Below are 21,593 nucleotides of genomic sequence, written 5' to 3' on the forward strand. Positions count from 1 at the left end.
AAATCATGACCACCAGGGTTAGGGAGGTGCCATATTATTCCAGCCCCTTTTTGCCATCCATATGAAAATTCAAATTTTGAAACCATTTTACACATACACAAAACAAACCAATCATTTTCTAAATGATCATGGTTTAAAGCTATTGCAGCATAAGATATTAGGGAAGTTCTTGAAAGCAGGGTGATTAAACATGTCAAATATATGTAAAAAAAAATATATATAAAAATTCTACCTCGATTTGATCCCCATCCCCCCCACCCCCGGGCAAAATGAAAATTCCGAAACCTTACTGCACATCTACATGACACCACCAACCATCTCTTAAAATATGATAAGGCTGCTGAGTAAAATGTAGAAGGAGTTCAGGGAAGAAGGGGCTTTTTGTATAAAAAAAACGTCATTTTTCGATCCCCATTTGATCCCCCGGGGCAAAATCAAAATTCCGAAACCTTACTGCACATCTACATGACACCACCAACCATCTCTCAAAAGATGATTAGGCTGCTGAGTAAAATATAGAAGGAGTTCAGAGAAGAAGGGGCTTTTTTGTATAAAAAACGTCATTTTTCGACCCCCATTTGATCCCCTGGGGCAAAATCAAAATTCCGAAACCTTACTGCACATCTACATGACACCACCAACCATCTCTCAAAAGATGATTAGGCTGCTGAGTAAAATGTAGAAGGAGTTCAGGGAAGAAGGGGCTTTTTGTATAAAAAACATCCTTTTTCGACCCCCATTTGATCCCCTGGGGCAAAATCAAAATTCCGAAACCTTACTGCACATCTACATGACACCACCAACCATCTCTCAAAAGATGATTAGGCTGCTGAGTAAAATGTAGAAGGAGTTCAGGGAAGAAGGGGCTTTTTGTATAAAAAACGTCATTTTTCGACCCCCGTTTGATCCCCCGGGGCAAAATCAAAATTCCGAAACCTTACTGCACATCTACATGACACCACCAACCATCTCTCGAAAGATGATTAGGCTGCTGAGTAAAATGTAGAAGGAGTTCAGGGAAGAAGGGGCTTTTTGTATAAAAAACGTCATTTTTCGACCCCCATTTGATCCCCTGGGGCAAAATCAAAATTCCGAAACCTTACTGCACATCTACATGACACCACCAACCATCTCTCAAAAGATGATTAGGCTGCTGAGTAAAATGTAGAAGGAGTTCAGGGAAGAAGGGGCTTTTTGTATAAAAAACGTCATTTTTCGACCCCCATTTGATCCCCCGGGGCAAAATCAAAATTCCGAAACCTTACTGCACATCTACATGACACCCCCAACCATCTCCCAAAGGATGATTAAGCTACTGTGAAAAATGTAGGAGGAGTTCAGGGAAGAAGGGGCTTTTTGTATAAAAAAACGTCATTTTTCGACCCCCATTTGATCCCCCGGGGCAAAATCAAAATTCCGAAACCTTACTGCACATCTACATGACACCCCCAACCATCTCCCAAAGGATGATTAAGCTACTGTGAAAAATGTAGGAGGAGTTCAGGGAAGAAAAGTGTGACAGACGGACGGACGGACGGACGGACATGAGTAACAACAATATACCCGAACTTTCTTTCGAAAGTGCGGGTATAAAAAGCTTAAAATGGACCCCAAAGTGTGTAGAAACAATAAACTTTTTGCCCTTCAGTATGTTAAATAACTATAAATATCTAATTTACTACTGGCTAGTTGACAAAAAGGAAGTTTACACAATGATTAACAAATTGACTTTACATACTAACAAGGTTAAGTCAAATGCATAATTCAGTAACGCAACACATTTGAAGAAGTGTTTAAAACATGTCGTTACTGATATTCCTGTTGTGGTCAGTTTGTCTGGCCCACGTGGAGAGTTTGACAATCTCTGACTTTTATCCTTTTGGTGAGGACAGGGGTGATACTACAATGGTTAAGAATGATGACGGAGGTTCTCCCAATATTCCAATTTCCACTAAATTCCCTTACTTCAATCATCAACACGACAAATTAATTGTAAGTATTGCATAGAAGATAAACATATTTTTAAATACTGTGTTTGGAATATTTTTAGATTTGGCATTCTTTCTAGGTAAGTACAAATGGTGCTATTTCATTCCTGACCCCTGTGTCACAATATACCCCGGATCCCTTTCCGCTGGATGGGGACCGAAGACTTATCACTCCCTTCTGGGCAGATGTGGATACTAGGAAAGGAGGAAATGTGCGGTACAGAGAAACTACAAACCTAGAAATATTAGAGAGAGCTTCCAATGAAATAAAGTCTAATCTCCCAGCGTTTTACCGTTTTCGCGCTGCTTGGGTTTTCATAGCTACATGGGATAATGTGGCCTTTTTTGGATGTTCCTCTACTGGTTGTTTGAAGGTACGCGCGTTTTTCTTACACTGAAGATTGCGTATTTGTGCGTGATACTTGTGCGTTAACATTACTATGTATTAATTTTGTAGTAATATTATCCTCACTGTCCAACCTTTTCAGAGAAATACCTTTCAAGCTGTACTGATGGACAAATGGACAACATTCTTTTACCATATTTAATTACGCAAACATTGAATGGACAACTGGAACAGCAAGCAGTGGGAATGCAGATACTGGGCTTGGGGGGAAACCTGCACAGGTCAGTAATTTTCCCCCTGAGATGTATTTAATTCACTCTGTAAACCTTCAATTAATAATTTTTAAAAATCTCTTTTGGACGTTTTTCAGGGCACGCTTTAATACTTTTTCAGTTTTCACACAGTCAAGTGTATTTCAAGTGCTTTTATTTTAGTTAAGGTAGGATTCTTCTCTATAGTTTCTGTCTAGATGAAATATTCATTATATATTTGCTTATATGTCTTTTATATTTAGGTGTAAGAGATTTAAAAGACCATATTTTTCTTTCCTCGTCACAATTGTACAACTTTAAAAAGAAATGGTAAACTGTGTTTGAAAACTATCAGGGAATATATTTTTGGCGGAATGGTGGCGTATGAAAATATTTTCTTTCCTCTCAAATATATTATAGAAAATTGAATTTAGTTGTAATATTTACGCAATCTTAAACTAGAAGAAATTTTCAAAATTAAGTTAAATTAATAATAAGGGACTAAAGTTTCAAAATATATCAAATAAATAAGATTTTTTACACATACTAGAACTATGTTGGCTTTTAAATGCTTCAAATCCAAGTACAGATTTGAGCCAAAAATCCGTAAAAAGTGTTATTTTTCTCTTAGTAAACGATCAAAACTTTTAGTTTTTTAGTTTTTGTATCATTTTGTACCTTTATGTGTCAACTTTACTATATGTGAAATGAGAAAAAGTTAAATATAGGTAGCATATAAAAAAAACTAATTTATCCCAAAAAATTAAGAAAAGTAAAGGAAATTCGGATTAGAAATTATCCATTTTATTTAAATTATTCATGTCAATTTGGTAATATCATCTTATAGGCCCTATATGGTAGTATCTTTTTATGCAAAAAGAAAAACATTCAATCTTTTGAATTACAAGTAGGGATCGCATGATTGGAAACAGTATTTTTTTATTCATAATGTCTAGGAAAAAGGTAATGACCTTGACCTGACCTTGCCTCTAATATTAAACGGTTAAATTGAATCTTACTGATACCATCACTTAGTGATATTGACCTCTTGATTCTGTGAAAATTTCATTAATTTTTAAATACGAGAAATGTGAGAAGAATCCTACCTTATACTATATCTGCTTGAATCTTTAAGTTTCAAAGCTATCAATTTTATTTTTTCTTTTATCAATATAATTAGTGCTTTTTAATCCGATTATATGTGTTTAATGTAGTGCTTAATCTAATTTGTTTTTATGGTGATGTTTATTTTTTTCTCTTTATTTTTATTTTTGTTCTTCTTAATGCAATCATTTCGCTTTTCTATTTTCTTTTTTTTTTCTAATTCTTAAATTTGTTTTATCTGCCTTGCGTGTTTATATCTTACATGTGTTTTTTTGCATGTAAATTATGTTGTAAATGTTTTCTCTGTGATATTTTTAGCTGTGATAGTCTGTATAGAGCTCATGTTTATTGTCATATTATGTAAAAAATGCCGACTTTAAATAAAATTTACTTGACTTAAAAATAAAAGACAATTATTTTATTACAAACAATTGCAAAAACTACAAACTTAGTTGACTGCACTTTTTCGGTGAGTGCAGAACTTAAAGAAGGGAGAGGGCACAAAGTTAACTTAATTAGCTACAAAAATATTTGTAATCATTCAATACTCGTTAAAAATCTCATAAAATTGAGAACATGTATCAGTTGAAAAATTGGGAAAAACTCTTTATTTGTATACTTAATTATAGGTTGGTTTTAATGCTGGTGACGGGAAAGTATATTATGTAGTGAACGGCTCACGTACAAAAGACATTGTCAATATAAACAAAAAGTCCAATGTACGCATACCAGGAAAGTTTCTATTCAGAATAGATTCATCGGAAATAGGTGGAGGAGGGTGTAATACAAAAGGTATTAAGTTTCATATATTACAGAAAAACACTTGTATTTTCTAGTTTTTAAGTAACCATTTATGTCAAAATAATAATTATCAAAGTTGTAAACGTAATGAGAATTTTATCACCAGAGTCCACGAATGTTTTGATCACTGTCGTACCTGTTGTTTGTATGGTTAATATTCTAATACAATGCAGTGCATTGTAGCAACCGCTAATGATATAATGCCGCTTAATAAAAACGCATAAGGGCCATACTTATTGAACAGAAAAGGTTAAAACTTATTTTCTAATGAAAATTTACTACCCGCGACAAGTGATAGCCAGTTCCCATTATGACGTCATTGCTCTCTACGACATTTTTATATAGCCCCAAAGAACATAAAAAAAGCTTGTGCACGAGGGCATGCCCTATGTATTTTTACAGAAACAGGATCTAGTTAGAAGTAGAATATTCGAAGAATTTGTGATATTGCTGCGCAAATATTGACAAATTAATTGTTTATTTACTATTTGTAAAGTTTTGAGTTGAAACGGGATAATATTCACAGTCCAGTGTAGGTTTCCTCAAATGATAATCAAACGAGAAAATGCATATAGGATTTGCGCAGCACTTTTGTTGATCTTTTGAATATAATTCCTAGAATTATACATTATTTACTTAAAAATAAACAGGGTATGCCCTTGCGCCAAAGCCGTTTATTGATGTGTATTATTAATTTGGGTACTAAAGAACAATGACATCATAATGTGCACTAGCTATAACATGCCTTTGGAACTTGCACAGTTTGAAGTATGTATCAATTTAGGAATGATATGCAATACAGATAGACATATATGTAAAATTTAAAAGGTACCTGTCAAAGGTAGATAGAGTGTTAGCTTGTATATTTGCATAGGAATATACATTGCTACAAACTACAGGTAGGTGGAAAGAATCATTTAGATTCTGCCTAAGATGTATGGAGAAATCGAAGTACCTCTAAAAAATGGGTGGGAAACTCGCTTATTGTGAAGGAATCAAATTAGGTATGCATGTAATTAGGTATAGGAAGGGGTGGAAAAAACATTCGGGATTAGCATAAGATGATCGGTTCAAGCAAATTGGTACCTAGCAAAAGTAGGAAGGAAAAGAGGCTTTATTTTATAGAAATATTAGTTGGTACAACCTTCAAGTTGGTTTCCTTAAGATTTCAAGTGCAGTGGTAAAGAACAATGTATCTAACGTGTTCTCTAAAGCAAAATTTAAATTTTTACTCCTGTTTATCAAAATAAGTCTACATTTTAAATGAATTATACTTTTGTCTAAAAGAAAAACACAAATGGTAGACATTTTTAAAATGTTACCCTTATCTAACCCTTATAGAATGAGAATGTTGATATTTTTTAACTCCCTTTCCCGCGACGATTTAGGTTGTTACAGCGAACATTTCATGTGCCTTTTATATAGGCCTACTGAAAGGAAAAAGAAACGCAGGGTAACATAATATGCGAATGCATGACCAAAAATTACGAAAACTAGTCAGATGAGAATCTTGGTTACTAGGCACATCAGTGTTCAGAATTACTCAACCGTAAAATTTATGACGTCACGCAGGGAAAAAGCAAAAAACATGTGAGCACTACTTGATGAAGATAAGTATGTCAACAATCTTCTTGTACCGTTTGATGCACTTGAGGTATACACATTGTTTTTCAGTACTTATAGACGATATGCATGTAATCTTGTAACAGTTGACGGACGTTCCATGGGGTCTGGCTTTTACATTGCCTAAGTTATGGACAAAGGCAACAACGGGTTGCTAGTAAATTTTCTCCCCATAGAACGTCTCAACCGTCGTTAGAGAGGTTTTTGAATAGTTTCCAATCAACCATGACGATGACGTTACAGATCCACGTCAAGATCGGGTAATTCATCCTGTCACCTGTTTAAGCGCCACCTTACTACCACAAATGAGCTTTTTCTATTTTCACTTTTGGGATGTCTCGTCATGTGAGAGTCTATAACACGTGAATAATGAGGCAAAAATCAAATGAGATTTCGTTTACATTTTCATTAAAGATGATTTTAAACGTTAGATAGGAAAAGTAGAAAATACCTACGAAAAATAAATTTATTTCAGCTTAAAAGTTTACCCTGCGTTTCTTTTTCCTTTCAGTATATTGAAGTCCTAAGATACAATCCCGATCCCTGATATTTTTTTTCTCATATTTCTGCAAAATAAAATTAAAATTTATATAGCCTGTTTGTGATATTTTACTTATAGCCCGCTCGGCTACTAATAACCTTTTTTGGAGTTTGGTCCAAACCTGCCTAATTGTTTTTTTTTATTTATTCCTATTCAGGCAATGTCATCATAACGCCACGAAGTGGTCCAATGCTCGGTGGTCAACACCTGACATTCAGTGGACCATGTCTAGAAGAATACACTTCATTCAAAATCAAGTTCTCCAACACTAGATATACATTAATATGTGAAATGGACTCACCCTACAGCTTTTATTGCATTACACCTCGGTTTAACAGCACTGGTGATATCCAAGTAGATATCATATTGGCTAGTGAAAACAAAACCGATATGTTTATTGGAAACTACACTGTTTGTAAGTACATGCATCAAATACTCTTGGAATCTTTCTTCTGTGTGAAACCATGTAATCCCCGTAAAAATACTCAGCACTGATGAAGTTGAATATAATATTTATGTGCCCTTTTTGTTTATCCCTTTTGCAGACAGTGAATTGAATTTCTTCCACTGCGTTGCATTCTCAGATGTATGTGTAAATCGATATGACATTTTTTTATAAACTGAAAAAAATCTTACATTTTAAAATGTATACATATAATTAATTACTTGTATAAATAAGGACAATGTCATTATCTGTTTCAGTGAATCCTGCTTTCAGCAAAGTCCTTGTAAATCGCCATAACGGAAGCAGCTGGGAAAATGGTGAACATATTATTTCGTGGAATGGTAACGTGAAAGAACTTCAAAACAGTAGCACAGTAGATATCTACGTTTACTCCATCAAGGTACAAGTATCATGAGTATGAGGACATGTAGTGCAGTAGATCTCTTGTATTCACAATGAAGGTACAAGTATCATGAGTATGAGGATATGTAATGCAGTAGATCTCTTGTATTCACAATCAAGGTACAAGTATAATGCGTAGAAGAGCAATAGCGCAGGATATACCATCAAGGTAAAATTGTTGTAAAACAGTGGCTTAGTAGATTTCCACGTATAAGAAATCAAATACAAAAGTTAACTGCTGAAAAAAACCCAGCAGTAGATATATCTACGCAAACCAGAGGCACAAATAAAGTTTAATGCTATATATAGAATCTCACATGATTTGTAGTTGGATATGATTTTTATTCAACGAGTTGTGATTTTTATCCCCAAGCCTTGGCGAGGCGATAAAAATGCACGAGTTGGATAAAAATCATATCCAACTACATATCATGTGAGATTCTTTTTATCCCATGTTTTATACAGCACTATCACTGTTTTATATAGGACTCCACTTCATTTTACTTCATCACTCTAACGCAAAACCCATTGTGACGTCACAACTGTGTGATACGAAAACGATATCATATGCATATGAGCTATATCAACGGGATAAAGGGTTAAACATGGGATAAAAAAACTGTAGCTCAGTTGATCTCTACGTTCTAACAATAAATGTACATGTACATGTACAATGCTGGAATAAAGCAGTGGCTCAGTAAAACAGTAGTGAGTAGATCTTTAAAGATAAACAGTCATCTTACAAATATTACGCTGTTAAAAAGAATACTAGTAAAAACTGTAGCGCACTAGATCATCGCGTATACACAATTAAGGTTTAGTCGCCCGCAGTGGAAGAGCATCTGCTCTAGAGTCGCGGGTTCGAATCCCACTGTTGGACATGGAGACCGGTCCTTTGCATAAGACTGTATAAAGCGAGGTCCCGTGTCACAATAGATGCTGTAACAAAAACGATCCTTCACTGCTCAATGGCCCTGAGTGTCGAGTACAGGTCAATATTTGCAGCTCTCCACTGGCAAGTAGTGGCGTCTCCATATGAGTGAAAAATTCGCGAGAGGGACTTCAACAAACAAACAAACAATCAAGGCATAATGTAAAAACCTAAATCACATTGTTTTCACTCTCTGGGGAGGATAGGTGGAAATCCGCTGTTCTGTCTATCTCAAGGTATACTGTTTCATAAAACTGTAACAAATTACACCTCCTTATTAGTTCTGGCATTACATCGCAGTAAAGTCAATAGTTACGCTCGAGCACGTTTGCAGATTCATGTAATTGTATTCAGTGAAACACAAATGCATAAAATATATTTCAAGGAACGATGGGTTTTTTTTATTCGTGTATGGTGAAAATTTTTCAATAGCTCATACATTGATAAATGAAATGCACGAACATTGAAAGCTTTTATGTACGCAAGAAATTCGTTTAACTGACAGTAGTACATGTACAGTCAAACCTGTATTAAGAGACCTTCCAACGGAGAAAGGAAAAAAGGTCAAATATGACAGGTGGTCTCTTAATACAGGTTGCTTATTTTTCGCAGTGTTCAAAATATACAATGCTGAAAATATCACACGTGTATGCTGAATGTATTTTATAGCACCTTATGTTTATTTCCACTTTTTAATAGGTACTGCTCAACTCTAAAATGCTTTTACAATTGTCCTGTTAAGAAATAAAAATTTATTGATCCACACATGATTCATTTGAATATTTGGAAATATTGTGAACATCTGAAAACATTAATATTTTTTTCATGCAGTAGAAAAAGGCTGAAAAGTTTTTTCCCCCTAATAATAGTTTTTTTTTGGTTGCGTTAGACAGGTGGTCGTTTAATACAGGTAGAATGTATAGGGAAAAGCATTGGCGGGAACTTTTACGGTCACATGTGACAGTGAGCCGCTTAATACAGTGGGTCGCTATGGCAGTTTTGACTGTATAAGTAAAGTGAAATGTTTATTATGGTATACCAAATTATGTTTAATTATTTACGATATATGATATAAATGAACTTTCGTATATTCGTTTGAACATAATATCTAGCTTTGAAACTTTCCAAAATAAAAACTTCGAATACAAATACAAGTAATCGTTAGAAATACCCTCAAAATCCTAAATAAATGTCCACATTTTTCTTTTACTGTATTTTTCATAGCTGTATATTTTTAAAAAAGATATTTTTAAAGTATATTGTAGAAAATTGGCGTATATTTTTTTTCTTTTCAAAATCAAAGGAGGAAAATGGTGAGATTAAATTAAATCCTTTTATTGCAAAGACGAATATATTGAACTCAATCGGTTGGACGACTTTTAGTTTAAAGATGACTGAGCAGGTTGCCATTCTACGGGTAACATCACGTGTGCAGACTGCATATATAATGTAAGTCGACATTAGTAGTTTACTAAATATTTGTTTGTATTTTTATTCTTAAATGATTACTATTATTACATGTTTATACGTGAAATCTAATCTTTCTGGTCAGGCCACAGAGAGGAATATGGTCTGACATGTTCCCAGTCACGCCATCCAGAACTTACGCTAGCCTTTTTTGTAAAGACTGGATAAAAAAAGAAGGTTCGTCTCCAAAGTTGAGTGTTGCAGAACCTTGTCCGTGTACTCTCCAACAAGCGCTGTTAGACATTGTAAAGTACCAGCCTGATCCTGACTGCAACATGCTCCACGTGGAATCAGAGGGGCGGGGCAACTGTCGTTATAGGCGTGATGCACAGCATTGTGTGAGGCTGACAATACCAAGGTAACGTTTCCTCTAAAATCATTTCTATAAAACTCATGACAAAGCGACAGTTTTTCAAAAGTTCAAAAGTAGAGATATTTTTTTCTTTTTTTTTTTTTTACATTTTCTGTCTCATCTGACATATAAAAATTGTAATTTACACACTTAATAGCCATTCTCTGTAACCACTTAAACTTCGTTGCCACGCATGGTCACCGATTTTGATGAAACTTCACCCATGCTTAGTACTTGACACCAGAAACAAATATCAATGAAAATTTCGTTGCTAAGTGTCTCGGTTGCTATGGTAACAGCCGGAAAAGTTTGAAAAATCAAGATTTTCAGCCACTTTAAATCTTGACTGTATCTTAATAAAAACTAGAAAAAGCAAACAAACCATTCTCACAAAAACATGACACCTTGATGTCACTTATACTGTAAAGAAACTGTTTAAAATATATCTCTAAGTAAGTGGTAACCAAGGATACATTTGAAATACATTTAAAATGCTGAAAAACACTCCGTATTCAATAATGGTAGGTGAAACATGCTCAAACTCAATCAACGACTTAAGAAAAACAATGAAAATGTTTGACCTTAAGTATATAAGTATAAGCAATATTATTCTATAAATAACGTTTATGGTTGCCATGGTAGCACAGTGTAACCATGCAAAACCAGTATCTAAGATTGGGTTAATGCTACTGTCTTGAGGAAAAACATGAAAATTCAAGACTGGCAAATATGCATCCTTAGGACCTTGCAACACCAAAACCATAAGAAAAATTGGGTATAATTGCTACTTTGCAGTGTTACCATGGAAACAAAACACCAGTGCTTAAAAGTGAATTATTTTTCACTGCATTAAGAATTAAATTGCCATATAATCAAGAAACAAATTAAAGGACTCAGCTTGAATAGTACTAATCTGTTAGAACTGAAGTTGAATATCATATATTGATAAAATTTGGTGAAGAAAACAACACTGTTGCTATGGTTACCAAGAAGTGAAAATGTTCGATTTTGTGAACTTTATATCAATATTAAACCCTGTGTGCCAACTTCTTGCATCCACTTAGAGATTGGATGATAGTCAAAATTAAAAGTCGGGTTAGCTGTTAATAAATATCAATCATAAAAGTTTTGGGAATCTACATTTAAGTGTAGGTATCCAAGGAAAGAAAATATTTTTCAGGTTTTTAAGCAAATATTTTCTGCTTATTTCCATAGCAACGCTCCATTTAAAGAATCTAATCTGAATTTTTTCAAATGGGAAAACTAGGAGCACACCAACGTCTTTAAAAATTTATCATTAGTTATGAGGAAATGTGCTTTTCTAAAAGATAGGATCAGATCTAAACGTACAGAGTGTTACTTTGAAGGCTCTCTGTGGTATAAAAACCTTGGCAACCATTGCCAATCAAAATGAAATATCACATTTTGTTCTTGGTATATGTTTCAAGGCTCTTTTTTCTATTATTTGGTCACACTTTATCCTATAATTGCTTTTTAATTTTAAGTGTATGACTTTATAAAATTCAATGAATATTTCTTTTTACTTTTGAATACTTTGTTACCATAGTAACGTATGTAGTAGTTGATTTACCAAACATGTTTATCATGCATTTGAGACATGTGACCTTCAACTTTTGGAAACAGTCATTGCCAATTATTTGCTTTGCCGCAAATGTTAACTATGGGGCTCTAAACATGTTAAAAAATGCCATTTTTCGAAATTTAAGATATGTTGCCATGGTAACTATAAAGCATAGCAACCAATTTTTGCCTGATTTCAGTTTAGGGTATCAATGACTTTTATCGTAGAGAGTTTGGAGAAATTCTGAGACTATGCGTGCCACAGCTCCTATATAAAATTTCAAATCATTACAGAGAATGGCTCTTAATTCCTAACAGTAAGGAATGTCACTCGTCAGATTTTATTAAAAATTTAGAATCTCTAAAAAGAAAATACCAATTACAATTATTATATAATTTTTTCATACATCTAAAAAATGCTAAATTTACGACATTTATTAAAAAAAATTAAATCTTAAAAAATAAGATTTATGAAAGACTATTTCTTGCAATGGGTTGACATAAAGAAGAAATTACCCAAAAAGAAAGATATCAAAGATATCACACAGTAATCAAGCTCAAAAGTCCATTGAAAAATAATTTGGAGCAAAGGGTCTTCAAAAGCATCAGAGGTACATGTAAGATCAGGTACCATGAGTATGGAAGCATCGCCTGTCGACCGGTCACACTTGCCGTGTGCTTCCTGTCATGTTCGGACATACATATAAAATACATGGTTACTGTCTTGAAATATAAGCGATTATAAGAAAACGTGATAGAGGGCGAGGCTTGCCGAGCCTTCTTACGTTTTCGACCCGAGCCCAAATATCGCTTATATTTCAAGACAGTTATCATGTATTTTGTTTATCCTGCAACAAAATTTTACATTTGAACGTCCAAAACAAGCTAATTCCGACAGATTTAAGCACATCTCTGCAGTTGAAACTATGACGCCATGGCGTAAACATTGCAATATACATGACGTCACAATGCTTTTGGAACGTCGGAATACATGCACGAGGCTTTATTAGGGCAGTGACGGGATAAAGCTTTGGTTTATTAGGTTACCTTTATTATGTCAATGCAAGGGGTAGTTGCAGGATAAAAATCAATTCGTAGATAATTCATTGTACAAATAATGGTCTAACAATTTGTTTAAAAACGTCATTCAGCATTTGAGACAATGACAGATTAATACATGTTGACAAAGCCATATAATTGTTCATAAAATTTGCGAAATGTTGACTTAATGAGACTGTTGATTTCCTTGTTTTATCAAAGTCATTTATTAAGGTCAGAATTTTACAAATTCTATGATCATTATATTAGAATGTTAGCAAATATATCCTTGATCATCATTTGGCAGACTTTTTCGTACATATTGTAGGCCTTTGTTTCATCCTTTAATTGACTCCGTCTACATGATCACGATCAGTACATAGGGCTAAAGGCGTTTGTGTTCGATGATGAACAGGAGATGCTTACTTCCCCTAGGCACCTGATCCCACCTCTGAAACTTCCGGTGTCCGTGTTTTATGCCATCTTTACTGATTAGTATTGTTTGTCGTCCACTGTTTGTTATCGTCACCTTTTTCATGTCACGTGACTTTAAACAATATTTCTGAAATCCTCCCGTCTTCTGGCTCTTCCAAACAAGTCAATGATTTAATCCTCTCACAAGACATTGAATACTTTTTTTCCTTTTTCTAAAGTGAAGATGATTTAATCCTCTAACACGACATTTAATGTTTTTCTTCTTTTTAAAGTGAAGATGGTACCGATAATGTTTGCTGTTTCAATGAACATGGAATCTTAATAGACTCAAGATCCCACGAAGGTGGTACACAACAGCGGTATCACTACCGAGGTGACGACCATGGGAATATACCATACGTGACAAACTTTTGCAAGGACGTTGTCCCGTTTCTGCATTGCTGTCGTTTTTCACAGACGTCCGCGAATGAAATTAGCAACGAGAAAGAAACATACAGTCTCTGTCAGGACTTCCTGGCATTACGGAGATACAGTTCCTGTGAAAATTACGACCCTCCTAGACCAGGTCAGAATTATTTAGTATCAGATTCGTTATTCTGTGTACTGTAAAAATACGTTTTCAGAAACCATAAAACGTGTTTTGAATAAGAGAATTGCCAATTAATCCAAAGTTTAAAAAAAACTGGAGATAACACATTCTTTAAAGGTAAAGCCTCAAACCAGGCTTTCAAATCAGGAGGCACAAGTGCATATAGGCAAACATTTTGAGTATTTCTCTTTTATTGCACAATACATGTACATAGCACATTCTGTTTTAAATCGTTGGTTCATATGTGTAAACGTGTCTGCATGAAGTTCCTTTTTGTTTCAGCTAGAACTAGTGGTGACCCTCATATCACTACACTAGACGGGCTTAGTTATACGTTTAATGGAGCCGGAGAGTTCGTGTACATATACACAGAGGATGATCTATTTAAAAGCCAAATCCGTTTCGAACAGTTCCGAAAAGACGATGGTAAGGTTCAAAAATTCAGTTTTTAATAAATCTTGCTTTATTTTCATGAAATAAAGAAAATATTTTAAAAAGAACTTATTTGCATGATCTTCTAACTAGGGTCGCTTGTAAAGGCAACAGTAGCGACAGCCTTAGCGATGGAGTATGCTAATAGCTCTGATTGCATAGAAATTAGACTCAACTCAATAAGAACAGCTGATGTCCTCAGAAATGGAGAACTGCTTGATTTCCAAGACTCCAGATGGATAAACGTGAAAGGTGTTGTATATGTTTGTATATATATTTGATAGAACAAATTTTGATTGATTTGATTGTTGATGTCTGTTCTATAATTTTGAGGATTATTTTAGGTGTAACCATTATATTACTCCCCACTAAAGGGAATAACACGGACAAGTCATTTATGATCGTGTTTCAAGAGATCAAAATTGCATTCAGCATTGAAGCCTCGAAAGATATCTTAAACGTCATGCCAGTTGTTCAGGGAAAGGATCTTAATGGTACTAATTTTTTAATTAAAATTGTTCACAAAAATAATATTTGCTGCATGAAGCTGAAAAATTAAAATGCTAATACATGTAAACAACTACGGAAGAACCATTTTTTAAAAATATTGGCCAAATCGAACACCTATATGTTATCCTATTATGATAATAATTTTTTTGTATAGGAGTGAAAATCTGAGACATGTTTTAATTTAAAGGAACACTGAAAGGATTACTGGGAAATTATGATGGCAGTCCTTCTAATGACCTACTTTTTTCAACACATCAACAATTGCTGCAAAATGAAACTGACGATTCGTTGATTTTTAAATTTGGGATGTCATGTATGCTTTGTTCATTTTTTGATACCCTTTATTAAGTGAAATAAATTTGAAACTACATATTTAATTTTCAATGAACTAATAGTATGTAAATGGCTTAATGATATGTTGAGGTGTACTGGTCTTTCTGATTGTAGGGGCCATCAATGAGTCCGAGTCCCTGTTCACATATGAACCTGGTAAGAGTTTTGTTGACTATCGTCAGCCATCATTCCTTCCTGTGTTTGAGTCCTCCGTGTCGGTTACAGAGGAAGTGATGGCGGTGTGTGGAGAAGATAAAGATTGTATCTTTGATTTCTCTGTCACGGGATCACGTGACGTAGCGGAGCAATCCCGAGCATTCCAGAAACAGTTTCAGGAATCTCAACAGGCAGCTGTAATAGGTATATATTTATGGGATGTAATTAATGCACATGGATCTTCTGTAAGCTAGGATAGTCATTGTAATTTTTTTACCCCATCTCAAAATACGTGTACATTTTCATTACAGTGTTGACATGCGATGATTTGCCAACAATTCCTGGTGGAGTCTGGGAAACAACCAATGGGAATCTCGAAAACTCGTCTGCATTTTTTGTTTGTAGAGATGGATATACGATCTCAGATAGCATAAGTAATGTTACATGCTTGAATGGGCGTTGGAAACGATATGAGAACGTTTCTTGTCAACTGAACAGTCTTCAAACCACTTCGCCTGGTCTCCAGCCTGGCACAGATATCCTAATGTCTCAGAATGCTAATTTACCTGCCTACATAGGAGTCGGGGTTGGAATTTTCCTACTCACCACATTTATCATAGTTTTTATCCTATATCAAAGGAATAAAGCAAGGTGTGTATTGTTTATCTCCTACTAAGTGAAAAAAAAATCCAAAATCAAAATTTGTACGAGAAAGCTCTTTTCTTATAAATAGCTTATGCATACATAATGTTATAGTACCTGTGGAGTTGCAGCTCATATAACTTGTTTTCGATCTTTTAGGCGCGGTCAGTGGAAAATCTTTTCTAATGAAAATCCCGTGGCTTTCACCAAAAGTGACGATACGGTGCAAAACAGTGCTGTAGTAACTCAGCTACCAATGGAACAGAACAAAGAGAAATATTAACATTTATTGTTAATTTCTTTTGAATTGACTAGCCTGATTTATACTTGTGTATGCAAAAATATCACTTGAAATATCACTTGCTACCATTGAAAATTATTCATGTGCATGTGAGGCATCTGCATTATGTTTAGCTGTTTTACAGTGTACCTTAGCATGCTCTGGTCTTGATCTGTGATCGTGTATTTGATCTCGATGTACTACGGATATCTGTATGACTTAACAGACTTGTAGGGAAACTGAGAATTCAATTGAACCTATTTTTAATCAGTTACTAGTATACCTATCTTTAATTCTTCGTCTTCAGTTCAAGCTAAATGTGCCCGATGATCTTCAAATCAATTGTACCTATCTCTAAAACATTAAAGATAGATATAATTCAATTAAACCTATCTTAAATTTATTTGGATATAGATTCAATTCGTTTGAAGATACATATAGATACAATTATTTGAAGATCGGAACAAATCAAAAAATTGTTCTTCAAATGATTAAAACTATCTTCAAATAAATTGAAGATAGTTACAATGGAATTAAATATAGGTCTTAATGAAATGAAAATAGGATAAATAATTACACCTATCTTTAAATAATTGAACATAGGCTCAGTTGAATTACGCCTATCTTTAATTCCATTACAGATAGATTCAATTGAATTTACATATCTTTTTATTCATTTGAAGATAGATATAATAATTGATTTAAAGATTGAATTCAATTAAAACTATCTTCAATTCATATGGAGATAAATAGAATTGATTTAAAGATAGGTACATTTATTTGAAAATAGATGAAATATTTGAATATACTGAGAAATCACTAATCTTTGTGGGGGTTTAACTTTCGTGGGTTTCAAGGTATGAAGAGACCCACGAATTTATGTTCACCAAGAAATGAAATTTGTCAAATTTATTACTACTGAACAATCCTTCAACCATGAAATCAAATCCCCATGAACCAATACATTTTCTTCAAACCACGAAAATTTGACCCCTCGAAAATATGTGATTTTACAGCATGCCAATTTGGCATTCTAAAGAATACAACATATGTCGACTATGCTAGATACAGAGGGATTGCTGATATAATGATATAACATGTGATTGTTTTAAATATATCATAATGAAATCAAAAGCTTTAATTTTCATCAAGATTAAGCATTATCTGATAATGATTAACATGATTAATTCTTGAAGTAAAGTATGACAAGTGCAAGTTTTACCTGGTAGCAAAATGTAGTACCTCGGCTAGTTTTCATCCGAGATATAACTTTCCTACCGTATATTTTCTACACAAGCCCCTGTTAGTGCGATATCTGCAATGAACCAGTGCACGCATCCATTAATGACGCGACGGTATCACATTACCCGCACTCCGTGTGACCAAACTCACTTATATATAAACCACTTATATATAAACCATGAAATGCAAATGTTCTTTCAATATTAAATCAAACAAATATAGTTATTGTTGACAGCAAAAATACCTTTGACCTCTTTCTCTCTCAATACCTGAGGCGACTGTGACTGGCCTGGTTTTCCCGCGAAATCGGATTACCATTGAACTTAAAATGTCGAACCCGATGTTTTGAAACATTTCAAGGGATAATTAGAACGAACAATATTGTTTTTACCAGTTACCAATTAAAGGGCTCTCAAAGGACAATAACAAAATAATGACTATTATGTATAATCATATAATACATATTGTTATAAACAATGTATTATTTTAATTTCCCGAAAACATTTTTTGGCATTAGGCCCTAGGCACAAAAAGTGGGGGCCAACCAGTTTTTCAATGAACATTTTCAACAGTTTAATGAATTGGGGAAGGGGGCAGACCTCCTACTTCCCCGATAACTTTCACAGGCAGTATCATACGAAATTAATTGACATATCAGAAGGTTTCTGTCCCTTCTAATATACTGTAGAATATTCTGCAGCTTTTATAAAGCAATGCAATCACCAATTTCTATTTATCATCTGCATAATAATAGTCATATAGTGAGTGATTTACACATGATTTTATGTAAAAGTTAACTTTCACCTAGACTGACTAGAAGTATAAACTTTGCCATTAGAATTAAAAATACTCATTTGCAAATATTGCTTATCAACCCCCGCCCCACACAAATTCTACATTGTAGTTCATATGCTCCAAAATATATATGGAAGCAATATTTATGTATACCTAAAATGTGCACATGCCATGGTGAGTGAAAGGTTGATTTAATTGGGGCTATATAATTTCAATAAAAGCTTATTAAGTTGAGCGACTTGAAATTTTATTGCATGCAAATTGACCTTTTAAAAGGTAATCGATCACTGTAAGGAAGTTTTTGACAGTAGGTGACGTTAATGTACCTGTGTTATATAAAATTTGTTTACTTTTTATTGGACAAGTAAGTAAGTGAAAAAAAATGTATTCTAAGTGTTAAGAACAGATGCTAAAAAAATATGTAATAGATATTTGTAATATAGCTTGAATAGATAGGCTTTATAGATGCTAAAACACATATTTATTATGATTTTTTTTTCTCTTACACCCGACTGATTTTTTCCAATATCCTCAATTTTTTTATTGAATTTCAATAAAAAATAAAAATATAAACAAAACAGAATTCTTTAATGTAAAATAAATTTAATGTAATTTTATCACGTTTTACAATTTAACAACTTCAGGCCTAGGAAAATATATTTTTGTTTCCGCATTCCCGACTGACCCTAATTAATAGTGCCGAAGTCGACCCTAACTATTTTTTAATGCTTTTGTCCCATGATGTGCAAGAGCGACTTGGGTTTTCACCAGAGAAATCATAGTCAAGCTTTTCAAGACAGGAAGAAGTTTCGGTCGCCTTTCTTCCTTCTTTTACCGACATAAAATCATCTTCTTTAGAGAGGAGAGTGTAATAAATAGCCCCCAATAAAGCTGTTTCACAACAACAGTTCTGAAAATCTCGGCAGAAATTATCATGGGATCGTATCTAAATTAGTCATGCAACACATCTGATAAATGACCAGCTATGTTTTGTAATTTGGTTTTAATTTACTCTCGTGCCATTTAAGACACTTAAATAATATACTGATCATAAACATCATTAAGTTATTATGAATAAAAGCTACTGAAACTGTATAAACATGCATTATGGATATAAATAGACGGGTTAGACTTATACCCCTAAAGGCACGAAATGTAGATTTGAAGAAGAGTTTAATTACAAAATTTAAGTTAATTTCATATTAAAACATATTATACAAAACATGTATTTTTTCATTAATTCATAATCATCTCCCCTTGGAAGAAGGCTTGGTCCTTCATTTGAAGAAACTTGAATTCCCTTTACCCAAGGATACTTTGTGGCAAGTTTGGTTGAAATTGGCTCAGTGGTTCTTCAGAAGAAGATGAAAATGTGAAAAGTTTACGATGCCAACGACAACAACAATGACAACGACGACGAAGACAACGGACAAATTTTGATCAGAAAAGCTCACTTCGGCTCAGGTGAGCTAAAAAAAATTACCTACCTACCTACCTTAATTTTTTCAGCCTGAAAGCGGAAACAATTTTTTTTTCTAGGCCTAATTTGAAATTAAAAACAGGAGTGGTAGTTCGCACGGTGGATATAGACGTGAATAGCTCAGTAGGTGTAGGTAGAGCGCCTGACTAGCGGTGTAAATACATGTATTAGGGTCCAGGGTCAAGATTTTCTGGGCCAGCCTCATTTTCTATTTCAAAATTTAGTGCACTTGACCACCTCCTGGACTACAGGTGAAAGTCCTCCTAGGACAAATCAGAACGTGGGTTTTGTCTTCGAGGGCGAATACAATTCAAGGAGGGAGGAATGTAATGGTTTGGCTTGTGGCAATCGGTTCTGAATGATTCGGTTGGTAGAGGACCTGGCTGTCGATGCAGAAGTCCGGGATTCGATTCCCAGTCCAAAATTACATTTTCTCCTTTCCTTTGCTGATACGCAAAGAAAAACAAGAAACTTTGAGAAAAACATGTTTCGTATTGGAATATACATGTTCATGTATATAATTCAAAATCATGTATTAAAACAATTTTTTACAATAAATATTTAGTGCTTGGTTATCATCCCCCTGCCCTGGACCAGTTTGTCTATTTTTTAAAAAATAATTTTCTTGGCCACGTCCCCTGTTTGTTCAGAAAAAGACCCTCAAAATCTCAAATAATTAAACCATTCAATGACAATTATACTCTTGATAACAGTAGAAGATCAAACTTGCATTCCATTGTTTTTGTTGCCCTCTGGGCAGTTAAAGCCTTCTTACATTTCCAAGAATGGTCAACAGCCGACAGATTTTGAGGCAAAAACGGGATTCTTTGGGCGACAGTCGGCAGGTCATCGGCCTTTGTTTTGCCTTTTGCCTAAGTCACATTTAAGCAAAAGGCAAGGGAAACCAAATTTTTTCTCGTATAGTTGGCTGAAAAAACATGATCGTCCGACACCAGTATCGGGCGACGCAGAGTAGTCACATTAATTCCTAGGAACACCGATGCCTTTAAAAGTTGAAATATTTATAGGTCGGACAACCGTCACCAAATCATCGTTCGCTGGGATGCAGTTTGATTTCCAACGTCGGCCGATATTTACAAAAAACCAATTCCTAAATGTCAGACCGACCGATCGACGACCGACTTTAAAAACTGTCTGCCGATGGTCGGACGATTGATCGAAGGTTGGTCGACGGACTGATTTAATTGAAGGAATCGGCCGCCGACGCAGAAAAAAAATATAACTTGGACCGCCTCACACAAAATTGGTCGGCCGACGAAAAAAGCGGCCAAAATCGGGCAAGACAACGGCAGATGAATCCTATTTTTGCCCAAAAAATCGTCGGCCGTCGATCGTTTTTGGAAATGTGACTGGGGTTTATGACCTCTTTTTTCGTCGGCCGACCAATTTTTTGTCCATTGTGCCCAGTTCTAATTCTTTTCCTGTGTCGATGGACAATTTCGTCGATTGAAGCAGTTAATGCCTAGGTCACATTTAAGCCGATGGTCAGGCGACTAAATTTTTCTCGTATCGTCGGCTGAAAACCATGATCGCCCGACAGTAGTATCGGGCGACAAGGAGCAGTCACATTAACTCCTAAAAACACCGATAATTTTCAACAATTAAATAATTCTAAGTCGGCCAACAATCGCCTGTTCATCGTTCGCTAAGTCGCTGTTTGATTTTCACCGTCGACCGATATTAATTAAAACCCAATTTCTAAATGTCGACCGAACGACGACCTACTTAAAAAACCTCTCTGCCGATGGTCGGACGTTGATCGAAGGTTGGTTGAAAGACTATTTAACGACCGCTTTAATTGGAGGAAT

General features: G+C 34.6%; 1 protein-coding gene across 1 annotated transcript; it reads left to right on the top strand.

Moving 5' to 3' along the window:
- The first annotated feature begins 1,722 nt into the window (after window positions 1-1,722).
- Window positions 1,723-16,589, top strand: LOC134249684 (sushi domain-containing protein 2-like). Its single transcript, XM_062732011.1, is given in 17 exon segments — window positions 1,723-1,992; window positions 2,069-2,362; window positions 2,477-2,503; window positions 2,505-2,615; window positions 4,319-4,481; window positions 6,812-7,069; window positions 7,357-7,499; window positions 9,736-9,881; window positions 9,985-10,257; window positions 13,578-13,870; window positions 14,177-14,320; window positions 14,420-14,578; window positions 14,671-14,820; window positions 15,024-15,149; window positions 15,284-15,529; window positions 15,637-15,976; window positions 16,127-16,589. Coding segments are annotated over 17 exon segments (3,189 nt in total). The 5' UTR covers window positions 1,723-1,800; the 3' UTR covers window positions 16,251-16,589.
- The last annotated feature ends 5,004 nt before the right edge of the window (window positions 16,590-21,593 follow it).

Source organism: Saccostrea cucullata, unplaced genomic scaffold, assembly GCF_032062105.1.
Source record: "Saccostrea cucullata isolate Sc308-1 unplaced genomic scaffold, CSIRO_AGI_Scuc_v1 ctg305, whole genome shotgun sequence".
NCBI classification, from domain to species: domain Eukaryota; kingdom Metazoa; phylum Mollusca; class Bivalvia; order Ostreida; family Ostreidae; genus Saccostrea; species Saccostrea cuccullata.